Raw genomic sequence first — 20,207 nt, 5'->3', positions numbered from 1 at the left:
TAATGGTTTGAAGTGTTTTTTAAAAATTGGTTTCTTGCATCAAGTTCCAAGACTAGGTCCTTTAAGTATTGAGACTGGCAAGTCGGTAGCTAACAAGCTACACTAGAGTAGCTAAGTCTAGAGACTTGCTATTTGAGTCTCGAAACTTATCTCACTGGACATGTATGATTGTGTTTTTAATTATTTTAAATTTACGTAATTTCGTTTTATATTTAAAATATGTCCAAACGATTAAAAAAAAGACTCAAATTGATTTTAAAAATATTTTCAAAGTTTTCTAAATTTTGAATGTTGACTAATGATGGAATAATGTTTTTGTTAAAAAAAAACAATGGAGAAAATGTAACTGTGATATTATTTATCTACATTGGATGTCAGATGGAATAAAAGATGTCCAACCACAAATCATGTACTTTTGGTTGGGACTTGGATCAAGTCTTTAGTTGGCGTGCTTAGATATGGACATGGGATAATGATATGGAAGTTGGAACATTATCTTCTTTTTGGTTAAAATAAAATTGTGGATTTGCTCTTAACAAAAATCCGAAATTCATCTTCTCAATGTAAATTTCCCCCACATTTCTTTTAAATTTGCTTTATTTTTGCTCATCTCTGAAGAATATATTTTCTTTTTAACATTCACAATATGATAACAATGAAATTAAAAAAGAAAAGAAAAGAAGCTATGGGTTATTTTGTTTGTGCAGGAGATTAACAATACTTTCCAGCTATTGGGGAAGATTACAATTCTTAGTAAAAATGTTAGTTGAATGTAAAAACTCTGCTTTTCTTGTCTTTGGGATTTTATTTCTTTATAATTTTCAAGTTTGACCTACAATTTTAGGCTGAAATTTGTACCAATTTTTAAGTTATAAGCATTTTGGGTAAAAAATACAGGCAAATAGTTATGGGTTTCTTTCAACCCTTGAATCTACGGGATTTTACATAGAACTTGAGGTGATCTAGGGGATGTTCTCGGGTTAAAAACTTTTAAATATAATATTCAAATTTAATTTTTTAACTAAATTATTCAAATATCAAAAATAATATTCACACTTGCACAAAAGATTTGATTGAAATGATAAAATAAATAAACTGTAATAATCGGATATTTAAAAAATTATATCAAAGTTTTAAAAATGTAAATACAAATTGTAAGTTGAAGTACTACTGTACTACGGTTATACCTTATTTTTCTAATGAAGAGGAACGAACAAAGCGTAAGCTGGAAGGGAGCGTGAAAGACCAAGGATCGACCACGGGTAAACACAGCTTTTCTGACTTTCAAAGCTAAGGGAACCCTCCACGTTGCAATATTTAGTAGAGACATGCCCTTATTCAATAAAGAAAGGTAAGTCTTCAACATCCAAAGCCCACTCCCAAATCAGGAATAACTGGATCACTAACCAAGCGCCACCGTTCGACTGACTTTACACCTTTACCCCTTTAACATACCATCTGTCGAGCTGTACTGGCGAGTAAATTGTAATTCAACTATTACAGCGAGTACATCTACTTTCTTAAGGTCCCGGCTTTTCAAAAGAGCGCCAAAACTGGCCATTTGAAAATTTGAATTCAAACTGCCGATTCTGATCCTTATTCTTTTATTTTTTTATACCGGAAAACGAACGAACGGACAACATTTAGTCGTTTATTATATACGCTGAAAATCTCTCTCGTTATAGTTCTTCAGCAGCTTTTCTTCATGGAAAACAAATTAGTGTTTTCTTTTCTTTTAAAAGTTTGAATTTCAGTTAGATTTCCGTTTTGTTTTCTTTCCTTAATTATTGTAAAGAGATGGATTTTCATGGCATGAAGAGAAAAGTACTGCAGGGGTTGTGTAAAAAACATGGCGTCCCTGCAAATCTCACTAACCGTGAAATGGCGGATCGTTTGACTTCCATTTTTAAGGTGCCTTCTCTTTCATTTATTCATCTTCTTGTTCTTTTTTTCTATTCTAATAAATTTCTTTGACTTTCATTTGGGAATGGAATTTATAAATTAAGGCTAAATTTCGAGAATGTGAACAGTTCTCTGTAAGGTGCCTTCTCTTTCATTTATTCATCACCTTCTCCAATGCTTTTTTTTTTGTAGATCTGAAAATGAATTTAAACGAGAAGCATTAAACGCTAAATTTTGGTGGTGAAATTTGTTTTTCTCTGCTTTATTGCGCCTTTAAGCATTCGAAATTAGAAGATTAAGCACTCCTTTCGTTTTTTTTACTGTTTGCATTCAGTGAAGCGTAAGTAAAATCAAATAGAAAAAGCAAATAATATTTTTGAACGGCTTAACTAGATTGATGTTCTATTTCGTTAACTAGATTAAACACTCCTTTTCTTCGAAATTGATTTTCCTTTTGGAGATTAAAAAAAAGAAGCAAGTATCACAGTAAATATCTGTGGTACATTGCTTCACTTCAGTTATTACATATAACCAACTCAGTTCTTTTAATGTTTTTTTTTTGTTTTAAACAGGAAAATGAAGATCCTGTTTCGTTAGAAGAGTCCAGCAGTATTCCAGAAGAAATATGTAGTGAAAATGAAGCTAAGATTGTCAAAAAGCAGTTAAAGAAAGTCAGGTTTAGTTCTGACAATGAAACCATTGAGTACGAGGTTTCTGTCTATCAGCAGCGTAGAGGAAGGTCTAGGAGGCAAACGTTGTCCAAGAATCCTGCCCAGGTGCTTGAAAATGTTCCAGATAGTGAAGATTCCAGAAACTCTGAGGGCTGCCAAGTTAGAGTCACAAGGTCTAGAGTGCAAAATGCAGTTGAAGAAGCTGTGCATATGGCTCCTTCGCCTCCTGTTGGGAGAAAGAGAGGTAGAGTAGGCAAGAAGGGTAAAGATGCTGAGGAGGTGGTCAGTGATTCTGAGGGTTTAGAATTGGGTCAGAAAGAAGATGTCAAGAATGGTCATGATAAAGTTACTGGTGGGTTAAGAGGGAGGCAGTTACGAAGTAGGAAGAACGTGAGTCAGGAAGGTTCAAAGAAGATAAGGGACGGCAAAGAAGGTGACGAGGTACATTTGTTGGATGACAATTCTGAAGGCAAAAATGGTCCAAAGCAGCAATCAACCAGGAATTCTAGAAAAGGAGATCAGTCTGTGGCATTCAGCAGTGAAGTGGAAAAGGTTGAAGTTGGTTCTAGGGTGACACGGCAGTCAAGCGCACAATCCAAAGATGTAGCTTCTATGGTTGAAAAGGAGGTTAAAATAGTTGGGATAAAGGAAGGGTATGAAGCAGAGAAACCTGTAAGACGATCAAAACGTAATTCGGAGAAAGACTTTGCTACATCAGTGAAAAGTGATACACAGGTGACAGAGGTTCGGGAGCACTCTGAAAAGGATAATGCACTCGTGGAACATCCAGAATGTTCAAGGAGATATTCTTCCAGGCGAAAAGCTGTTGTATCTCAGAGTGGCAAAGGGGGAAATAAGGAAGAATTCTTGAAAGAAGAGACCAGAAAACGAAGCAGGAGTGCTGAATTGGAGGCAATTGTTGAAGAGAGTAGTGAGGTTGAGAAGGTCAAGTGTGTCGTTACTTCACAACAACAAGCCCCCTCGAGGAGGAGCAGACGCAAGACTGTGGCTCTTACCGCTCCAGCTGCCGATTTGGCACCGGCTGTAGGGAAGGGCTCGACTGAAGAATTGGATGCAATTATTGAAGATAGTAGTGAGGTTGAGGGGGCCAAGTATGCAGCAACTTCACAACAAGAAGCCCACTCGAGGAGGAGCAGACGCAAGACTGTGGCTCTTACCGATCTAGCTTCCGATTTGGCATCGGTTGGAGGGAAGGGCTCGACCGAAGAATTGGATGCAATTGTTGAAGATAGTAGTGAGGTCGAGAGGGCCAAGTATGCAGCTACTTCACAACAAGCAGCCCCCTCGAGGAGGGGCAGACGCAAGACTGTGGTTCTTACTGCTCCAGCTGTCGATTTGGTCAATAAGGAAGATATTGGTAGAACGGAGCAGTTAGAGGCACCGGTTGTAGGGAAAGGCACGACTGAAGAATTGGATGCAATTGTTGAAGATAGTAGTGAGGTCGAGAGGGCCAAGTATGCAGCTACTTCACAACAAGAAGCCCCCTCGAGGAGGGGCAGACGCAAAACTGTGGTTCTTACTGCTCCAGCTGCCGATTTGGCCAATAAGGAAGATATTGGTAGAACGGAGCAGTTAGAGGCACCGCTTGTAGGAAAAGGCACGACTGAAGAATTGGATGCAATTGTGGAAGATAGTAGTGAGGTAGAGAGGGCCAAGGGTGCCCTTTCTTCACAACAAGAAGCCCCCTTGAGGAGGAACAGACGCAAGACTGTGATTCTTACTGCTCCAGTTGCAGATTTGGCAAATAAGGAAGATATTGGTAGAACGGAGCAGTTAGAGGCACCGCTTGTAGGCACGACTGAAGAATTGGATGCAATTGTGGAAGATAGTAGTGAGGTTGAGAGGGCCAAGGGTGCCCTTTCTTCACAACAAGATGCCCCCTCGAGGAGGAACAGACGCAAGACTGTGATTCTTACTGCTCCAGCTGCAGATTTGGCAAATAAGGAAGATACGGAGCAGTTGAAGGCACCGCTTCAAGGAAAAGGCACAACTGAAGAATTGGATGCAATTGTACAAGATAGGAGTGAGGTTGAGAGGGCCAAGTCTGCCATCACTTCAGAACACCAATCCCCCTTGAGGAAGAATAGACGCAAGACTGTGATTCTCACTGCTCCAGCTGCCGAGTTGCCAATTAGGGAAGATATTAGTAGAATGGAGCAGTTAAGATCACCGCATCTAGAGAAAGTCTCGACTGAAGAAATACCACGAAAGTCCAGTCGAAATTCTTCTCGACATAGTATTCCTGGAACTTCTAAAGAAGACCAAATTGCTGTTGCAGAAAATGATGACCAGGGAGTTAAGCAACAGACGCAAGAGCGTAATCAGGAAGAAGAAAAGACTTCTGTTCTTAAGCATCATGCCGTAACACAGAAACCCCAAAGAAGCTCCAGTCTTATTACTTCAACAAGTGCCTCTGTTACACCTCCTAATCAGACAGCCGAAGGCATCGAGAAGAAGTTGCCAAGCAAGTCTGGAATGGTGATTGTAGAAGAGGAAGCTGCAATTGTTGAGAGTCTTCCATCTCCTGGAGAATTGTCGGAAGATGCAGGAAACAGGAATAATCTGGATTTGGACGTTAGCAAACAGGTTGTCAAGAATGGTGACGCATGCTCTAATTGGGTTAAACCTTTACCGGTTGAATTTGAAAGCAATGTTATCAACATGGACTCATCTGACGCACCTCCTATAGCTGGTCTTCCATTTGGAGTGAAAAGGGATCTTATAGGTAAGTGGCGAGTGTATTTAATTTTGATATCATAAGAAACTGCATATGTTAAATTTTTTTTTTCTGTTCACCGTGCATAGGTGCAACCTCCACCTTCCTTCACTCGGAGAAAGAATTGACAGTGCTACCAGGTGGTGAAAACACTAATTTCGAGAGTGATGTGTCTGCTGATGATAGCAGAATTCCATTTGGAGAGGCTCAAATCAGAGACAAATTGAAAGCGGATGTTATTAATCTGAATAAATTTGGTGAAAGTAGTGGTCGGAAGAGTGAACAAGAAGATTGTGTAACACAAGCTGAAGAGATGATTGCTACTGACGTTTCAAATACAGAAGGGATTCCATACATAGTGAGCTCAGTTGAGGCAGCTGAAAATCAAGTGAGTAGTGCACAATCTCATTTTGCTACAGCAGAAACTGATGCTCAAAAGATATTTGATATCCAGCAGAGTACATATAGCAACATTGTTGCCCCAGGAACTCCAAGTGGACCTGCACCAGGAAACCAATGTATGTAAAAATGCTTTCCTTTCCTTCTACATGTATAAGCTTTTTAGAACATATAATTATTCATGGGTTTACTTTTTTTGGTATTTTTTTCTTCAATGCAGTTGAAGGTAAGTGCCAGGCTGAAGCTGCTGACACTGCAGGAAAAGAGATGTCTTACCAAGAAAGGAGTGAAGATCCAGACGCAGGAAATGAACCCTGTGTTCATGAATCTGTATTAATGTATGAGGAGAATAATGAATTGGTGAAAAATGATGAAGAGATAAGGATACATGATGGTTCCTTTGAAAGCAATTCTTCTCCGTCCTTGAATAGAACTGGTGCTGTTGATAACTCTAACTTGGTTGAATCTAGAATGGTTGATTTTGAAAGCAGTGGTAGCAAAATGGTTTGTCCTGAGATAACTTCTCTAGCTGATATCTTTTCTTCTGGTGGCCAAGAAGATCATGCTGGTGAGTGAGTTTATGTACTTTTGATGTTATAAATGAACCGTACAAACTTAAATCTCTTAGTTACTCATTTAGTGCCTGACGATTTGCAGGCAAACCCTCTCGTATTGAAGTGGAGAATTTATTGGAGACACGAGAACTTTCTGAAACACAAGAACTTTCTGAAAACATGAATATAAATTATAATATGGATGCTGAAGGAATGAGAACTCCAGTTGCGGAGGATCAGATAAAAGGGAAATTAGAAAATGCCAATACGATTATTGCTGACTCGGTTGAGGAGGTAATTTTCAATGATCTCCTGAACGAACTTGGTCAAAGTATTGGTTTGAAGAGTGAATCAGAAATTCCTTTGGAGATGTCTGAACAACTGAGTGCTTCTAAGTTTTCTGATGGTCAAGGAATTATACTCAGTGAGAGTTCTGTGAAGACAGAAAAGCAAGAACATAGAGCTCATATTGATGTTGTTGCTTCAATAACCGGGACACCAAGTACTACAGAAATGAAGTGTAGATCAAGTAGTGACAGTGCTACTCACGGAACTCCAGTTGGACTTGCACCACGAAGCCAAGGTATGTGAGATTCATTTTTTTCCTCTTTCATTAGTTATAAGCATTTTAGAACATATAATTCTGTGAGAACATTTCTGACACTCTTTTTCTTCATTCCATGTCAAGATAAATTATGCAGTGCTGGGAATACTGTCAGCATTGTAGGAAGTGAGATATTCAATCATGATATGGAGAGTGGTTTGATGGAGGATGATAAGGAGAAACTGCTCCAGGATGATACCATTGAGGGTGAAATAAAAAATCAACCTTTTATGTCCTTGAATAAAACAGGTTCTCTTGATGATGCCTGTGTTGAAGTTGCAAGCAATGCTAACAAAGTGGTTTCTTCTGCGATGACCTATATTGCTGATGTTTACTCTTCGGCCAATCAAACAAATTTTGCAGGTGAGTTTGTTTTAGATTTCATATTGAACAATGTCATGTTGATTTTCTAAATTTACTTCTTCGTGATATGTGCAGGTGAAACTTCAAATGAGTTGAAACCGGAGAAATTATTTGATTTAGAAGAACCATCGAGGATTGAAAATGTTAACTACACAACTGACAAATTTGAAGTTAAAGAGGACACTAGTCTTTCACAAGAGGATCAGGGTTCAATGCACTTAGAGGATACTGACATAACTACCGCTGAACCAGTTCAGCAGGTAGTTTCCTTGAAGAATGAAGAAGAAACAGGTACTGATTCTTCCGGAATAGGAATGATACAAACTGAAAATTCAGTTGAGATTAATGAAATGAGCGAAGCCGTTAGTCAAAAAGCAATAACAGAAAGGCAATGGAGCTTAAGCAATCTTGATAAAGATTTGATAAGTCCGCCAAGACCTCAAGAAGGCAGCCAAGACGTCAAAGGTATCTTTACATTTCACTTTCTATCTTTTAACTAGTTGAGATTATTGAACTTTCTTGAGCTTATTTTATATTAGTTCAAAGCGATTGTAATTTTCCACCAAATACTGGCAGGTAAACCTGATGTGAGCAATGCAGGATACGCAATTCCTGGTCAGCTAAACAATGAAGGTGTGAAAATAGTTGAAAATGAAGAGGCAATAAATACTGAAACGGAGTTGTTTGTCAGTGCAAAAAAGATTATTGACCAGAGTTCTGAAGGAGAATTTAGGGAAAATGGTATTTATGATCCAATTTCAGAAAGTATAGACAGTGAAACACATGAGAAACATTTATGTGAAGCTTTCTACGGGGGAAGAACTGGTCCTGTTTCACCAGAAGAAAAGCGCAACGATATATTGAATAGTGCTTCTAAAGGTGATTTTTATCACAATGTTAATGCATTAGGATTTTCCATTTTTTTTGTTAGAATACATCTACACTTTCTTGCTAATCATGATTATTTTGTCAAAAGCCGACTTTTTGAAGGCTAGGATGTTCTAGGGAAGAATTTTATTTGCTAAAGAGATTAAATTTATCATTTGCTGCATCGAATAACAAAATGGTGCTATGAGAAAAGATGAAAAATCCACTCAAAGTCCTCAAGTATCAAAATGTTTAAAGAAATTATATTTAGTTATATAATGCTTTTTAGCTCTGTTTTTTTATTAAGGGCTTCTCTTGTTTTGATTGTTTACAGGTATTTCTGAAAAGAAATCGCCCTTCAACAGCTGTCTGCGTGTCACTGATGACATGCAAGAAAATTCTGAGGCAGCTTGCATGGATAATAAGAATATGAGGGATGAAATTCCAGCAAATATTTTTCAACAACCGGCTGCTACCTTGGAAGAAAGTGAGGCTGCGAAGCAAGGTGCCGAAAGTGAAGTCAATGCTATAGCGTTTAGTAATGGCAGTCAAGCTTTGCCACCAGAGGAATTGACTGCACCTATTACTTCAGAATCCTTTTCAATGACTCCTCTTGATCATTCGCTGGTGGATGGAGAGAGGATTGCTAATGGTGAAAGAGTTATGGATCTTCCTTTCGTTAAAGACTTTACTGCTACCATGGATGGCAATGGAATCAGTGCGAGAGGAGAAACAGATGCTGTAAAGGAAAATAATATCGTGGAGGAAATGGCAACATCCGCACTGAAAGTTGAGCTTACTGACTGCAGTGGTGGTAATGTGGATGCAGAGTTTTATGACACCAATATGAGTGTCACAGAAACAATAATTCAAGAAACTGATACTTTTGGGGTTGCAAGTACCGAATACCTGGAAGAGATGTCAAATGCGCCTTCTGCTATGGGTTCTGATAACTCTCGTGATCTTGATGATCCAAGTGATAAGGTTGGACTGGAGCGTGATTGTGGCTTTTCCTCTGGAGTAGATTGTTTAAAGTCAACTGCTGGCATAATTGTGGATAACATTTCAGTGGTTGGCACATTGGAGAGCACTTTAAAGAGTAACGATCTTCAATCTGGAATAGAAGTTGATGATCCTAACATAAGTGCGGCAAAACAATTAGATGCTATCTTCACCATTGAAGAAGCAGGGGTCGGCGATGGTGAAAAAGCATCTGTTTCTCATCTGGGATTTTTACATGGTGGTGAACAGGAAGATGTCTCATCATTTGCTGATACACCTTGTAGCAAGCTTGAAATTAGAACTGGTAGTTAAATCTATCACGCTCGAGTATTCCAGGAAAACTCGTTTTTAGTTTCTTCAAATGCTTATAAATTTTAACTTGATGACAGCAAAATTTGTTGGTACACCTTGGAGCTAGCTATTTCTTTTCTTTTTTTAGCATTTATGTCAAATTATATGACTCTTTTTTTTCCTTGTTCCTGTCAAAAAGCAGAAAAAGAACATTCACAAGCTATGGATGACATCAATAATGTTGGGGGAACTGAAATCTCTACTGAATGCAAAGGTATAGTTGTTAATTAGATTGAGCCTTTTTATCTTTTATGAGGTGACTGTGATTAACGGGTTAGGTTTTCATGATCATGATACAGTTACAAGGGAGGAAAGAGATTGGTGCCATATAAACGCCGCAGGTTTTAATGATGTAACTGATGGTTCCTTTGTAGAAGGGAGCAAGATAGATCTTGAAGAAATTGCTGAAGCAAAGTCGGATGATTGTGAAAGTTCCATGAAAACAGACGCAGCCCTGGATAGGATTGATGGCTTAGATGTGAACCAGTCTCCATGTTTGGACGAAAGGAAGAGTTGTGACCTAGAGACTGAAGAACCGCATGGCTTGCATTTTCCTGAAAACATAGCTGTTGACTCCATGGAAGTTGGAACTAAAAGCTGCAGTAAACTGGACATTATGACTTCAGTGAAACCTGAGATGGTTGTAGATTGCTCTTCCGTTTCCTCAGTATGTGTTGTTTCTGATGGTAAGTACTCATTCCCTTAATTGCAATTACGGATTCGTAAAGGAAATCACTCTTTTTAGATTAATACAGAAAATTTTGTATCCACTGATGATGTTAAAATGGAACAGAACGGAAACATCTTGAGAATTCCGATGAATCAAACATCTTTACCTGCATGGAGATGAGTTTGTTTCTTGGGGTTGAGGATGGAGTTAAAACACCAGTCGCAATGGCCGGTGACAGTAAATATGATAATTTGGACAAGGCCATCCCAGAATGCAATTCAAGTGACTTTGAAGAGGGTGATTATGATATGAGAAGAGATGTTGATGACACAAATTTCTCAGTGGAAAAGGATGGTCCTGAAGATACTGAGGAAACGATGGAGTTGAGGAACGACTTCTATGGGCAGGATGCAATAATTGCAGCTAAATCTCCCCTTTCAAAGAATTCGGAAATTAGCAGAGGTTAGATCTATTAATTTTAGACATGAAATAAACGTTCTTCGACATAAAAAAATAACAAATAAATGAATGTCATAACATCTTTGTTTAGTAGTGACAGGCGGAGAACATTTTTTGTGCATAATTTCATTGTTTGCATTCAGGCTGATACAAAAGAATACAGCTGATTTATGCATAAGTACTGAGTCTCTTCAGTGCAATTACGATTTGTAAAGGAAATCACTTCTTTTTTTAAAAAAAATTAGTACAGCAAAATTTGTATCCACTGATTATTGCTAAAATGGAACAGAAAGTAAATACCTGGCGAATCCTGATGAACCGAATATCTTTACCAACGTGGAGATGAGTTTGTTTCTTGGGGTTCAATATGAAGTTAAAAAATCAGATGCAAATGCCGGTGACGGTGCCGGTGACGGTAATGATGTTGCTTTAGACAAGGCCATCACGGAATGCAATTCAAGTGACACTAAAGAGGGTGATTTTGTTGCGAGAACAGATGTTGAGGACACAAATTTCTCAGTAAAAAATTATAGTCCTGAAGATACTGAAGGAACAGTCAAAGACTTCTCGGGGCAGGATGCAGCAATGGCAGATAAATCTTCCCTTTCAAAGCATTCAGAAATTAGCAGAGGTTAGATCTATTGATTTTAGACATGAAATAAACGCAATATGACGTGAGAAAATAACAAATAAATGAATGTCTTAAACATTTATGTAAAATGAATTATTAACGCATTCTAATTTTCGTAAGTCCTTTAACACATTGTGTTTAGTAGTGACAGGCGGAAAACATGTCTATCGTGCATAATTTCATTGTTTGCATTTAGGGCTGGTACAAAAGAATACAGCTGATTTACGCATAAGTATTCATGCATTACTTATTCGTAAAGGAAATCACCCCTTTTTTTTTTAATTAGTACAGCAAAATTTGTGTCCACTAATGATTGTTAGAATGGAACAGAATGTGAAGACCTAGCGAATCCTGATGAATCAAATATCTTTACCAACATGGAAATGAGTTTGTTTCTTGGGGTTGGAGATGAAGTTAAAAATTCGGATGCAAAGGCTGGTGACAGTAATGATGTTACTTTGGACAAGGCCATCCCAGAATGCAATTCAAGTGACTTTGAAGAGGGTGATCATGTTACGAGAACAGATGTTGAGGACACAACTTTTGCAGTGAAAGAGGATGGTCCTGAAGAAACAATGGAGTTGAGGAACGACTTCTATGGGCAAGATGCAGCCATTGCAGGTAAATCTCCCTTTTCAAAGAATTCAGGAATTAGCAGAGGTTAGATCTATTAATTATAGACATGGAATAAATGCTATCCGACTTGAGAAAATAAAAAATAAATGAATGTCTTAACATTTATGTTTAGTAGTGACAGGCAGAGAACATCTATTTTTTGGTGAATAACTCAGTCTCTTCACAATTGCTGATTCGTAAAGGAAATTACTTTTTTCTTTTTATTAGTACAACAAAATTTGTGTCCACTGATGATTGTTAAAATGGTACAGAACGTAAAGACCTAGCGAATCCCGATGAATCAAACATCTTTACAAACACGGAGATGAGTTTGTTTTGGGGGGTTGAAGATGAAGTTAAAAATTCAGATGTGAAGGCTGGTGAGAGTAACGATGTTCCTTTGGACAAAGCCATCTCAGAATGCAATTCAAGCGACTTTAAAGAGGGTAATCATGTTGAGGACGCAAATTTCTCAGTTGTTAAGGATGGTCCTGAAGATAATGAAGCAACAATTGAGTTGAGGAAAGACATCTTGGTGGAAGATGCAGCAGTGGCAGATAAATCTCCCCTTCCAAAGAAATCAGAAATCAGAAAAGGTTAGACCTATAAATTTTGGACATGAAATAAATGATATCCGACATGATAATTAACATGCGGTAAAGAAAAAGAAAAAGATCACAACACTTAAAACAATTAGAAGTAGTGACATGCAGAAAGCGTCTGTTTGTTAGTGCATATTTCATTGTTCTCTGACATAAAAAGAATACTGATAATGTGTTGCAGTTGTGGACGGTGAAGAAGCAGCCTTCAGAACCGAACTAAAATTGCTAAACGCGAGTGCCAAAAAGGAGAGCAACAGCGTGTCTGTTAAGCAATTGATTTCGTCCATAATGAAAAGCAAGAGCAAGCCTGTTTTCACTCAAAGAACACCAAAGCGACCAATATTCCATGACATGAAGGAGAACGAGGGCAGCACCAAAAGGGCGCGAATCGGCAACATGACTACACCCAAAACATCATCCAAGCTGAGGAGGCCGCTTGAGCGTATCTTAGACTGAACTGATTCTTTAGGATTGTTTTGTTGGAAGAGTAACAACAGGCACATAGTCACGCACTTCGCTATTAAAATATGAGCATATCTCATGCATTATTTGATTTGTAGAAAGTTAACATTTTATGTTTGTGCACATTTGATTTGGCAGTATTTGTTCATCATTCGATGAAACTTGCAATGATACCCCTAATTTAAATTTCTGTTCTATTATGTGCCCTTATTGTCAAAATCAGTAGGATGATTTCATTTTGTAATTCGAATAAAAATAGGAACAGCAGCTTGGGAAATTCTAATGGGAAAATAAACATAAAATTAAAAAGCATGAAAAGTTACAGTCGCCAAGTATGAAGTTGGAAGCAGACACAATTCTTGGCACTTATGAGGTGCCCCTTATTATCAAAGGAAATATACATTATCCATGGATGAAAAACTACACCTTTTTTCAAGTCTCTTCTCTTAAGAGATTATACAAAAGACTTTATGAAATCAATAACTTCTAACCCACAAAACCCACAAAAGTATAGAAAGAATCAAAACGGAGGAAAACACTGACAAATATTGGATCACAGTTTTGTATATATATATGTATCTACAAACACCTTCCAACACGTTTTCCTCTTTTCCTCACCTTGAGGGCAACCATGTTGAATTGGGAGATGTCTTCATCTTTGACCAAAATCGTAGCCGATTTATGCAATTTTCAGACAGCCTTGCTTGCTTTGAACACTGAACATCTAATTCTACTCCTTTGGTTTTTCTTCTACAATTTATTTTTAGTCACAGTTCAACCCACACACTTCTAAAACAATGCCTCCTTTCGATATAAAGGGGTTGACTCGAGCCCACAAAAGAGAGAAAATCGATGCTAAAAGTATTGACCAAACCACAATAATGGTGGGAAGCCTGTCTTGTTTCCCCATCAACCCCTTGAGGAAGGGGTAAAGATGAACAATGACCCAGAATGCAAAGAACAGTCTACCGAATAGAGGGCCCCATGAGTCATATCCATTAGAGATGGCGTCTGAAATCCCGACTATGACTCCGATTATGTTGATGATCAACAATGTCATGGGGGGAATCAATAAAGATGTCCACTTGAATAGGTACAGTTCGGAAAATTCTCCATCATCTCCTCCTTTTGAGGTAACGGTGAAGTTTGTGTTTACACCAGCTAAAACCTTGAGCAAGCCCTGGAAGAGTGCAAACAGGTGAGACGAGACACCACCGATCACCCAGAACTGCTCATTTCTCCACCAGTCATGTATTCCAACACCTCCCCACTGCATTTCTAGGATACTAGTCACAGCTATGACTATGAAGAGAGACATGAAAAGGAGACTAGCATAATTACTAATCTGCAAATGGAAAATTCAATATTAGATGAAATTCAGAATTACCGTGTCCTAGCAGATTTTTTTCCCCTTCTTATTACTAAAGTAGGCATGTCAGAAATTCAGAATTACCTCAGGGACAATAAACTTTCCAGTAAGGAGACATATAGCTGGCAGCGTACAATAAACGAGCAGTGGAACTGATGTCAAAGGGTACACAACTGAAGCAATATAAGAAAAGCGCTCCAAGGATTTCAATCCACAACCATAACCGTACCATATTGGGCAATGCCTGCTCAAGAAAATTTCAACAGATCCCAGAGCCCAACGTAGAACTTGGTGCAGACGATCTGAGAGGTTGATTGGAGCTGAACCTTTAAATGCAGGCCTTTTTGGAATGCAGTACACTGACCGCCAACCATGACAGTGCATCTTGAAGCCTGTTAATATATCCTCAGTAACTGAGCCATATATCCACCCAACCTGAATGATGATTGGAATCGATGAGTATCACTATCAAAACCCAATAATCCAAAAGAACAAAATAAGTTTCAAAAGATATTAATTTATGAAGTTCGGCGCAGTTATGACGCACTTCTTTTCCCCAATCTGTTTTATCTTCATAACCGCAGCTGATGACATGGATGGCTTCTTTCAAGAGTGATGCAGTGGTTGCTCCCTTTGGAATACCCCCATCCTCCATAAGTGTTGAAGCAATGAAAACAGGTGATTGACCAAATTTCTTCTCAAACTTGATTTGTGGCATAAGGGCCGACTTTTCATTGTCTATACCTGCAACACGAAATGATGGCACTATAATTTGATAATGCTCTAACAAAATCTACTTTAACTGACAGCAAAATATAACGGATTGATTCTAGGTCATTGATGAATATATTTGGAAATATCAGAGACCAAACTTAGAAGCCGATAGAAGAATAATCATTACCTTCAATTCCCTCTTCAATATTCTCTAGAGCATGTTTATGCTTAGGAACCTCCTTTTTCTTCTTATCAATGGACTTTGATTTCTTGTTCTTCCTTTTAGATCGGCAACAGCAGCAGCAGCAGCACCATTTTGGCAAGCAATTGCATGTTCTTCTTGGAGGCTTCTTCTTAACAGGGGCATCATACCCGTAGAGTGCCTGCCTCCTGAAGACGCATCCAGTTCCGACATAAATAGGTCCTTGAATCCCATCCAGTCCTTTCATGTTGATCTGTTTTCAGGGGAAGAAAAAAAAAAAGAAACAACATATCATCATCTCTCCTTTTAGGAAGAAACATGTATATGCAGTATTAAAGTTCAACAAATCATACATACATCAAAAAAGACAACATTTCGATTTGAGTATCTATCATGTCGATCAATGCCATCGAATCTTTGAGGAAATTGGACATAGCAGATTTTCTTTCCTGAAATAGGGTCCATCATGAAGCACATAGCTTCACGAAGAGCCTTGCTGTTGTTTATATAGTGATCACAATCAACATTCAGTAGGAAAGGAGCATTGGAGATGACGGCAGAAACACGCACCTTCATTAATCAACCAAAAAATATTATAATTAGCTACAAACCAGACAACAGACGGATCAGAGGACATGCCAAGCTGAGACTGTGTGTGGTGTATGTCCACAGCTGCATGCTTGAAATAGAGAGAGAGGGATATACCAAAGAATTCATGGCCCCAGCTTTCTTGTGGTGATCAAATCCTGGTCTCTTTTCACGAGAAACATAAATTAGACGAGGTAATTCATTCCCTTCAATATCTCGAACACCATCATGACCAAGAAAAACCTACAGCAAAGAATACCAAATGTTTACAATGTTAATGCATACTGGAAATTGCATGGGGGCTAGATAGCATCTGAACCTAATTACAAACCACATTCAAAGAGAACACCTCACCTGGATCATTCCAGGATGGTCTCTGACATTGTTTCCAGGCCATGGAGTTCCATCCTGCATTGTCCAACCTTCTTCTGGAACCTTTTGCGCCATGGCAACCAAGCTATTTATTCGAACTTTGAATTCTTCATATTCCCTCTGTATCAACAAATAACCAGATATGAAACATGATTTCTTCAAACCAATGGGGAACACCATTCTTTCAACATGTAGGTAGATTAGTCAAATGGCAGACACTAAACGGCAGCAAACTTATTCAATTTAGGAGAGAAGTTACCAACCTTCATGGCACGGCGTTCCCTAACAAATGTTGGATCTACTTTATCTCTCAAATAGTCAACTTTTTGAGCAAAATACCATTCTGGAGCTCGAGGTTCAATGCTGAACTTCTTACAAAATGGTACCCATTTTCTTGCAAATTCAGATGTCTCGGATAGAGCCTCAAACGTGAGCATGGCAGCACCATCATCAGAGACATAGCAGGCTACTTTATCAACCGGATAATCAACTGAAAGGATAGACAGAACTGTATTTGCAGTGATAAGCGGTGGCTCCTTCATTGGATCAACTGTACTCACAAATACGTCTACAGAAGCTAGCTCAGATGGCTTCCCTTCTTTCTCATACCTAAAAAAAAAAGGAGGGGTAATAATAAGCAAAACTGAATTCTCTCTCTGACATGCACACAATTTAGTGCGAGTACAGAAGAGAGGAGAGAGGAAAAACAATTATACCAGCGAGAGAAAGAATGGGCAAAGGATGTGGAGAAAGGAAGATGAAATCACCTCAATGATAAACGATCGAGGTATGTTTCCCGTTCAATTGGGTACCATTTCGGGAACTGATCCAATATCCATGATACAGCAAACCATATTTCACAGATGACTGAAATAAGCCACAGCACATAAGCATCGTTCACAGGATGCAGAATTCTATAGTGAAAAAATAACCCCAAGACCGCAAGCCGGAGTAGGATAATTAGTCTGTATGGATTTATCTTGCTAGAGGGTATTGGTAGTTTTCTTGAAAGTGGCTGCCTGCCTTCATCCATCCTGAAATAACACATAAATTTACAATTTTTAGTACTGAATGTGAAAAAGGTGTTAAGGAATACAGCTACTTCTCTAAAAAGTAGTGTATGGTGCGTTTGGCAAATGAAGTTGATACTAGTTACTACCATGTTTGATGCAAAGCCCTGAGATACAGTATGAGAAAAACTTTTTGAACATTGAAAAATGGTGCATTCATTTTCTCAGAACATGGAAGTAACATATATGCAAAAAGGATATAAACTCTGGAGCCAACAAAAATAAAATAATACAATCATATAATAGATTTATTTCTCATGAGAAAAGAAAGCGAGGAAAAACAACAATTTCGCTTATATAATTAACCATAAATATAATGATTAGCAACTCAAGCTTTAGCTGAAACAGCTAGGTGTTCTTTAGCTGAAACAGCTAGGTGTTCTTTTAAATCAATTGACAATTTCTATATTCTTTTAATCCAAAAACGAAAGAGGAATCTACTGAATAAATAAACAGTAGCAGGAATAAGCTTCTGGACTTAAACATGCTGCTAAGACAACCAAGAAGAATTTAAGAGAGTAAATGAACCTACATTGGCAAATCAGAATCCTCAAACTCGTCTCCATTATTTCCTTCATGCTTAACCACCTGGAGTTTCTCATTCTGTTTCTTCTTCCAATCCTCCATTCTTTCCTTCCATGCAACAGTTCCGTACCCATACACTGCCAAATCTTTCTTAGGATCCATTGGTCTAGGTGGCACTGTGATATCAACAACACAAACAATGTTAAGCGCTAAAAAATAGACCAAGTTTTTTTAAAAATAAGGTCAGAAGTGTTTCAACTGATCATTTGAAATTAAATTACAAGTCCTCATACATTTCTACCCAATCATATGAAATAACTCACAAGTCATGGAAGGATCAGGCATTGGCATTGGATGGACACGTTTTCCACGACTCATAAAGGGAGGAACAATAAGTGCATGCTTATCAGGAGAAATCCCAACATCCTTCATTAAAAATCAATCAGATGTCAGCCACAAATGTAATAGCAAACTCAAACAAAAGAATTTTGACAGTAAAACCAATTCACCTCTTGGCCGTATGTCAAGAGAGGGATGTCTGTAGCAACAGACGCAGCATCCAACTCCGCTGGGGTGCTTATCCCGGAAATATGTGGTTGGGAACCATGATTGATATTGTATCGACCAGAGAGCATGGCGGCAGCAATATGGTGAGGATCTCTCCTATCATGGCTTGCGATATCAAACTCATTCTCCAAATCATCAGCACCATCCTCTTCCTCATCCCCTTCAACACGAGGACAACCTGGAATAGGAGACAGTGTTAGCTTAATTTTTTGAAGACTAAAATTATTACCAAGTTGCTCTCTAATGGTTTTTACTGAAAGATCCAACTAAACAAGGCTCACCTTTAATTCGCTTGTATCTGGTTTTACATTGAGGGCATGCTTGATTGCCCTCTCTCCTTTCATATTCATAGCAAGCCCTGCATACTGGGAATGCACACTCATTGCAAGCAACAAATGGCTCCCCATCAACAGATATCTCTATCTCATCCCCACAGATCTGGCAAATCTGCCCACTTAATTCTTTAACAGATGTCACCTGCAAGTCATTGTCACACAATTAACAATGTCAACCCCAGCAGATCATGAAAAAAAGCTTTTTGAAACATTTTAAGCTACCAAAACCCCAACCAATGTGCTCTTATAATAGATTAACTAACAAAAATTATGCAAATTCAGGGTTGCTAACTGGTTGAATTGGATGCATCTACCCGCCGAGATCTACAAACTATAAAAGAATTCACTCAATTGGGAACTGTATATAAACATTATACCAAAAAAATAACACACCAAGAGAAGAAATCTCCTGAAATGTGATACTCTACCAAGCTGAAGAACACAACCCAAAACGGCCTCATACACTAAAAGAAGCCCTTCAAACAACACATTTACCAGCTCTTACTCCTCCAAGTTCCTCCGCTAACTATAGGTGTTAAGAAAAAAAAAAGCAGCAAACTTTTGAAGGTACTTACTCTTGCAACCTCATCGGCATTGATGAGAACAAACTCATTCCGGTTGTGAGAACCAGCAACGAGTCTTCCTTTAGTGTCCATTTAGCTCCCAACCCCCAACAACAAAACAGCGCTTAAAAGCTTTTAGCAAGAGAAACCCACTTAAATGAAGCTATGTCTTTCTCCCCTTCATCACTCAAAAAACTCATAAAACCCCGAGTTTTTTACCCTTCCTCTTTCTCTCAAGCACCCCTTACAGAGAGGAAGAAACCCACACTCCAACAATGCACAAATATACAGCTTGAGAGAGAGAGAGATTCAGAGAAAGGTAGAGGACCAAATATAGAAATACAGCTAGAAATAAAATATGATGTCAACTATTATAAAATATAAGAAACAAGATATTATTATACTATTAACATTATTAATAAAGAAAAAAGAAAAGAAATATTAATCTTTTGTTTTTGAGTCTGTGTTCGTTTACCGATTGATTCTTTCCTTGAGAGAGAGAGAAAAAAGAGAAGACACAATTTTGCCTATCTGTTATAAATGAATTTTTAATGTAAAAAGTGAAAAGCTTTGGAGACACAATTCTGATCCAAATGCCTCTTAATCAAAATTCAACTCTAAAACACACATTTCATATAGGATTTATAATCTCTTTTTTTTTTTTTTTGTATGCAGAAAGCTTTGGTACTTCCCAATGTAGAGTATTAGCTCCACTGTAAAAAAAATCTATCTTACGACAGTACTTATCATTGTGGGGGTTTGAGTGGGATCCATATTCTTTTTTTCTTTAGGGGAGGGGCTGGTGGGGCCAAAAGGTTTTGCCCCACCGGTGACGATGGTGCTTGTCGGTGATCAAGGGTATCTTTGTAATTTAACATATTTTTTGGTTTTTCGATAAACAGTTTTTTTGGAATTATATGTCGAAACGATCAACTTAAATGATCCGTTAACGGGAAGTGTCAGTCAATCAGATTGATACAAAAGAGAAAATTGTCGCGATAAATTGGGGAACG

The 20,207-nt window shown here is 38.2% G+C and overlaps 2 protein-coding genes across 3 annotated transcripts; one reads left to right on the top strand and one right to left on the bottom strand.

Annotated features, from left to right (window-relative positions):
* The first annotated feature begins 1,631 nt into the window (after positions 1-1,631).
* On the top strand, positions 1,632-13,084 carry LOC107914098 (uncharacterized). 2 transcript variants are annotated; one of them, XM_016842848.2, is made up of 16 exons: positions 1,632-1,911; positions 2,475-5,319; positions 5,400-5,828; positions 5,930-6,277; positions 6,367-6,846; positions 6,952-7,230; positions 7,306-7,695; positions 7,807-8,109; positions 8,432-9,403; positions 9,593-9,664; positions 9,750-10,136; positions 10,244-10,582; positions 10,869-11,210; positions 11,541-11,831; positions 12,098-12,421; positions 12,609-13,084. In XM_016842848.2, the coding sequence occupies exons 1-16, from the start codon at positions 1,798-1,800 to the stop codon at positions 12,881-12,883; spliced, it is 8,190 nt and encodes a 2,729-aa protein (XP_016698337.2). In that variant the 5' UTR covers positions 1,632-1,797; the 3' UTR covers positions 12,884-13,084. The 2 variants fall into 2 exon arrangements, with proteins under 2 accessions (XP_016698337.2, XP_016698336.2); XM_016842847.2 differs by having other exon boundaries at positions 9,590-9,664.
* A 140-nt stretch (positions 13,085-13,224) lies between these two features.
* LOC121229536 (cellulose synthase A catalytic subunit 5 [UDP-forming]) lies at positions 13,225-19,805 on the bottom strand. The gene is made up of 14 exons (XM_041114135.1): positions 19,207-19,805; positions 18,578-18,773; positions 18,239-18,474; positions 18,053-18,155; positions 17,737-17,905; positions 16,902-17,168; positions 16,398-16,743; positions 16,117-16,254; positions 15,880-16,005; positions 15,532-15,744; positions 15,160-15,427; positions 14,806-15,002; positions 14,343-14,693; positions 13,225-14,234 (listed from the first exon to the last, which is right to left on the bottom strand). Exons 1-14 carry the CDS (start codon positions 19,285-19,287, stop codon positions 13,653-13,655), a joined length of 3,273 nt encoding a protein of 1,090 aa, XP_040970069.1. The 5' UTR covers positions 19,288-19,805; the 3' UTR covers positions 13,225-13,652.
* Positions 19,806-20,207: the final 402 nt, after the last annotated feature.

This window comes from Gossypium hirsutum, chromosome A05 (genome assembly GCF_007990345.1).
Source record: "Gossypium hirsutum isolate 1008001.06 chromosome A05, Gossypium_hirsutum_v2.1, whole genome shotgun sequence".
Lineage (NCBI taxonomy): Eukaryota > Viridiplantae > Streptophyta > Magnoliopsida > Malvales > Malvaceae > Gossypium > Gossypium hirsutum.
Note: the sequence above shows the minus strand (reverse complement) of the source record. Positions and strands in the feature narration are given on the sequence as shown.

Coding starts and splice junctions, on each gene's coding strand:
- LOC121229536 (XM_041114135.1), bottom strand. CDS start 19,287: ATGGACACTAAAGGAAGACTCGTTGCTGGTTCTCACAACCGGAATGAG. Junction 17,169..17,736: donor GAGGATTCTGATTTGCCAAT/GTAGGTTCATTT, acceptor GTGTTATTTCAG/GATGGATGAAGGCAGGCAGC. Junction 16,006..16,116: donor ACCATCCTGGAATGATCCAG/GTGAGGTGTTCT, acceptor TCTTTGCTGTAG/GTTTTTCTTGGTCATGATGG.
- LOC107914098 (XM_016842847.2), top strand. CDS start 1,798: ATGGATTTTCATGGCATGAAGAGAAAAGTACTGCAGGGGTTGTGTAAA. Junction 10,137..10,243: donor AGTATGTGTTGTTTCTGATG/GTAAGTACTCAT, acceptor AAAATGGAACAG/AACGGAAACATCTTGAGAAT. Junction 12,422..12,608: donor GAAATCAGAAATCAGAAAAG/GTTAGACCTATA, acceptor AATGTGTTGCAG/TTGTGGACGGTGAAGAAGCA.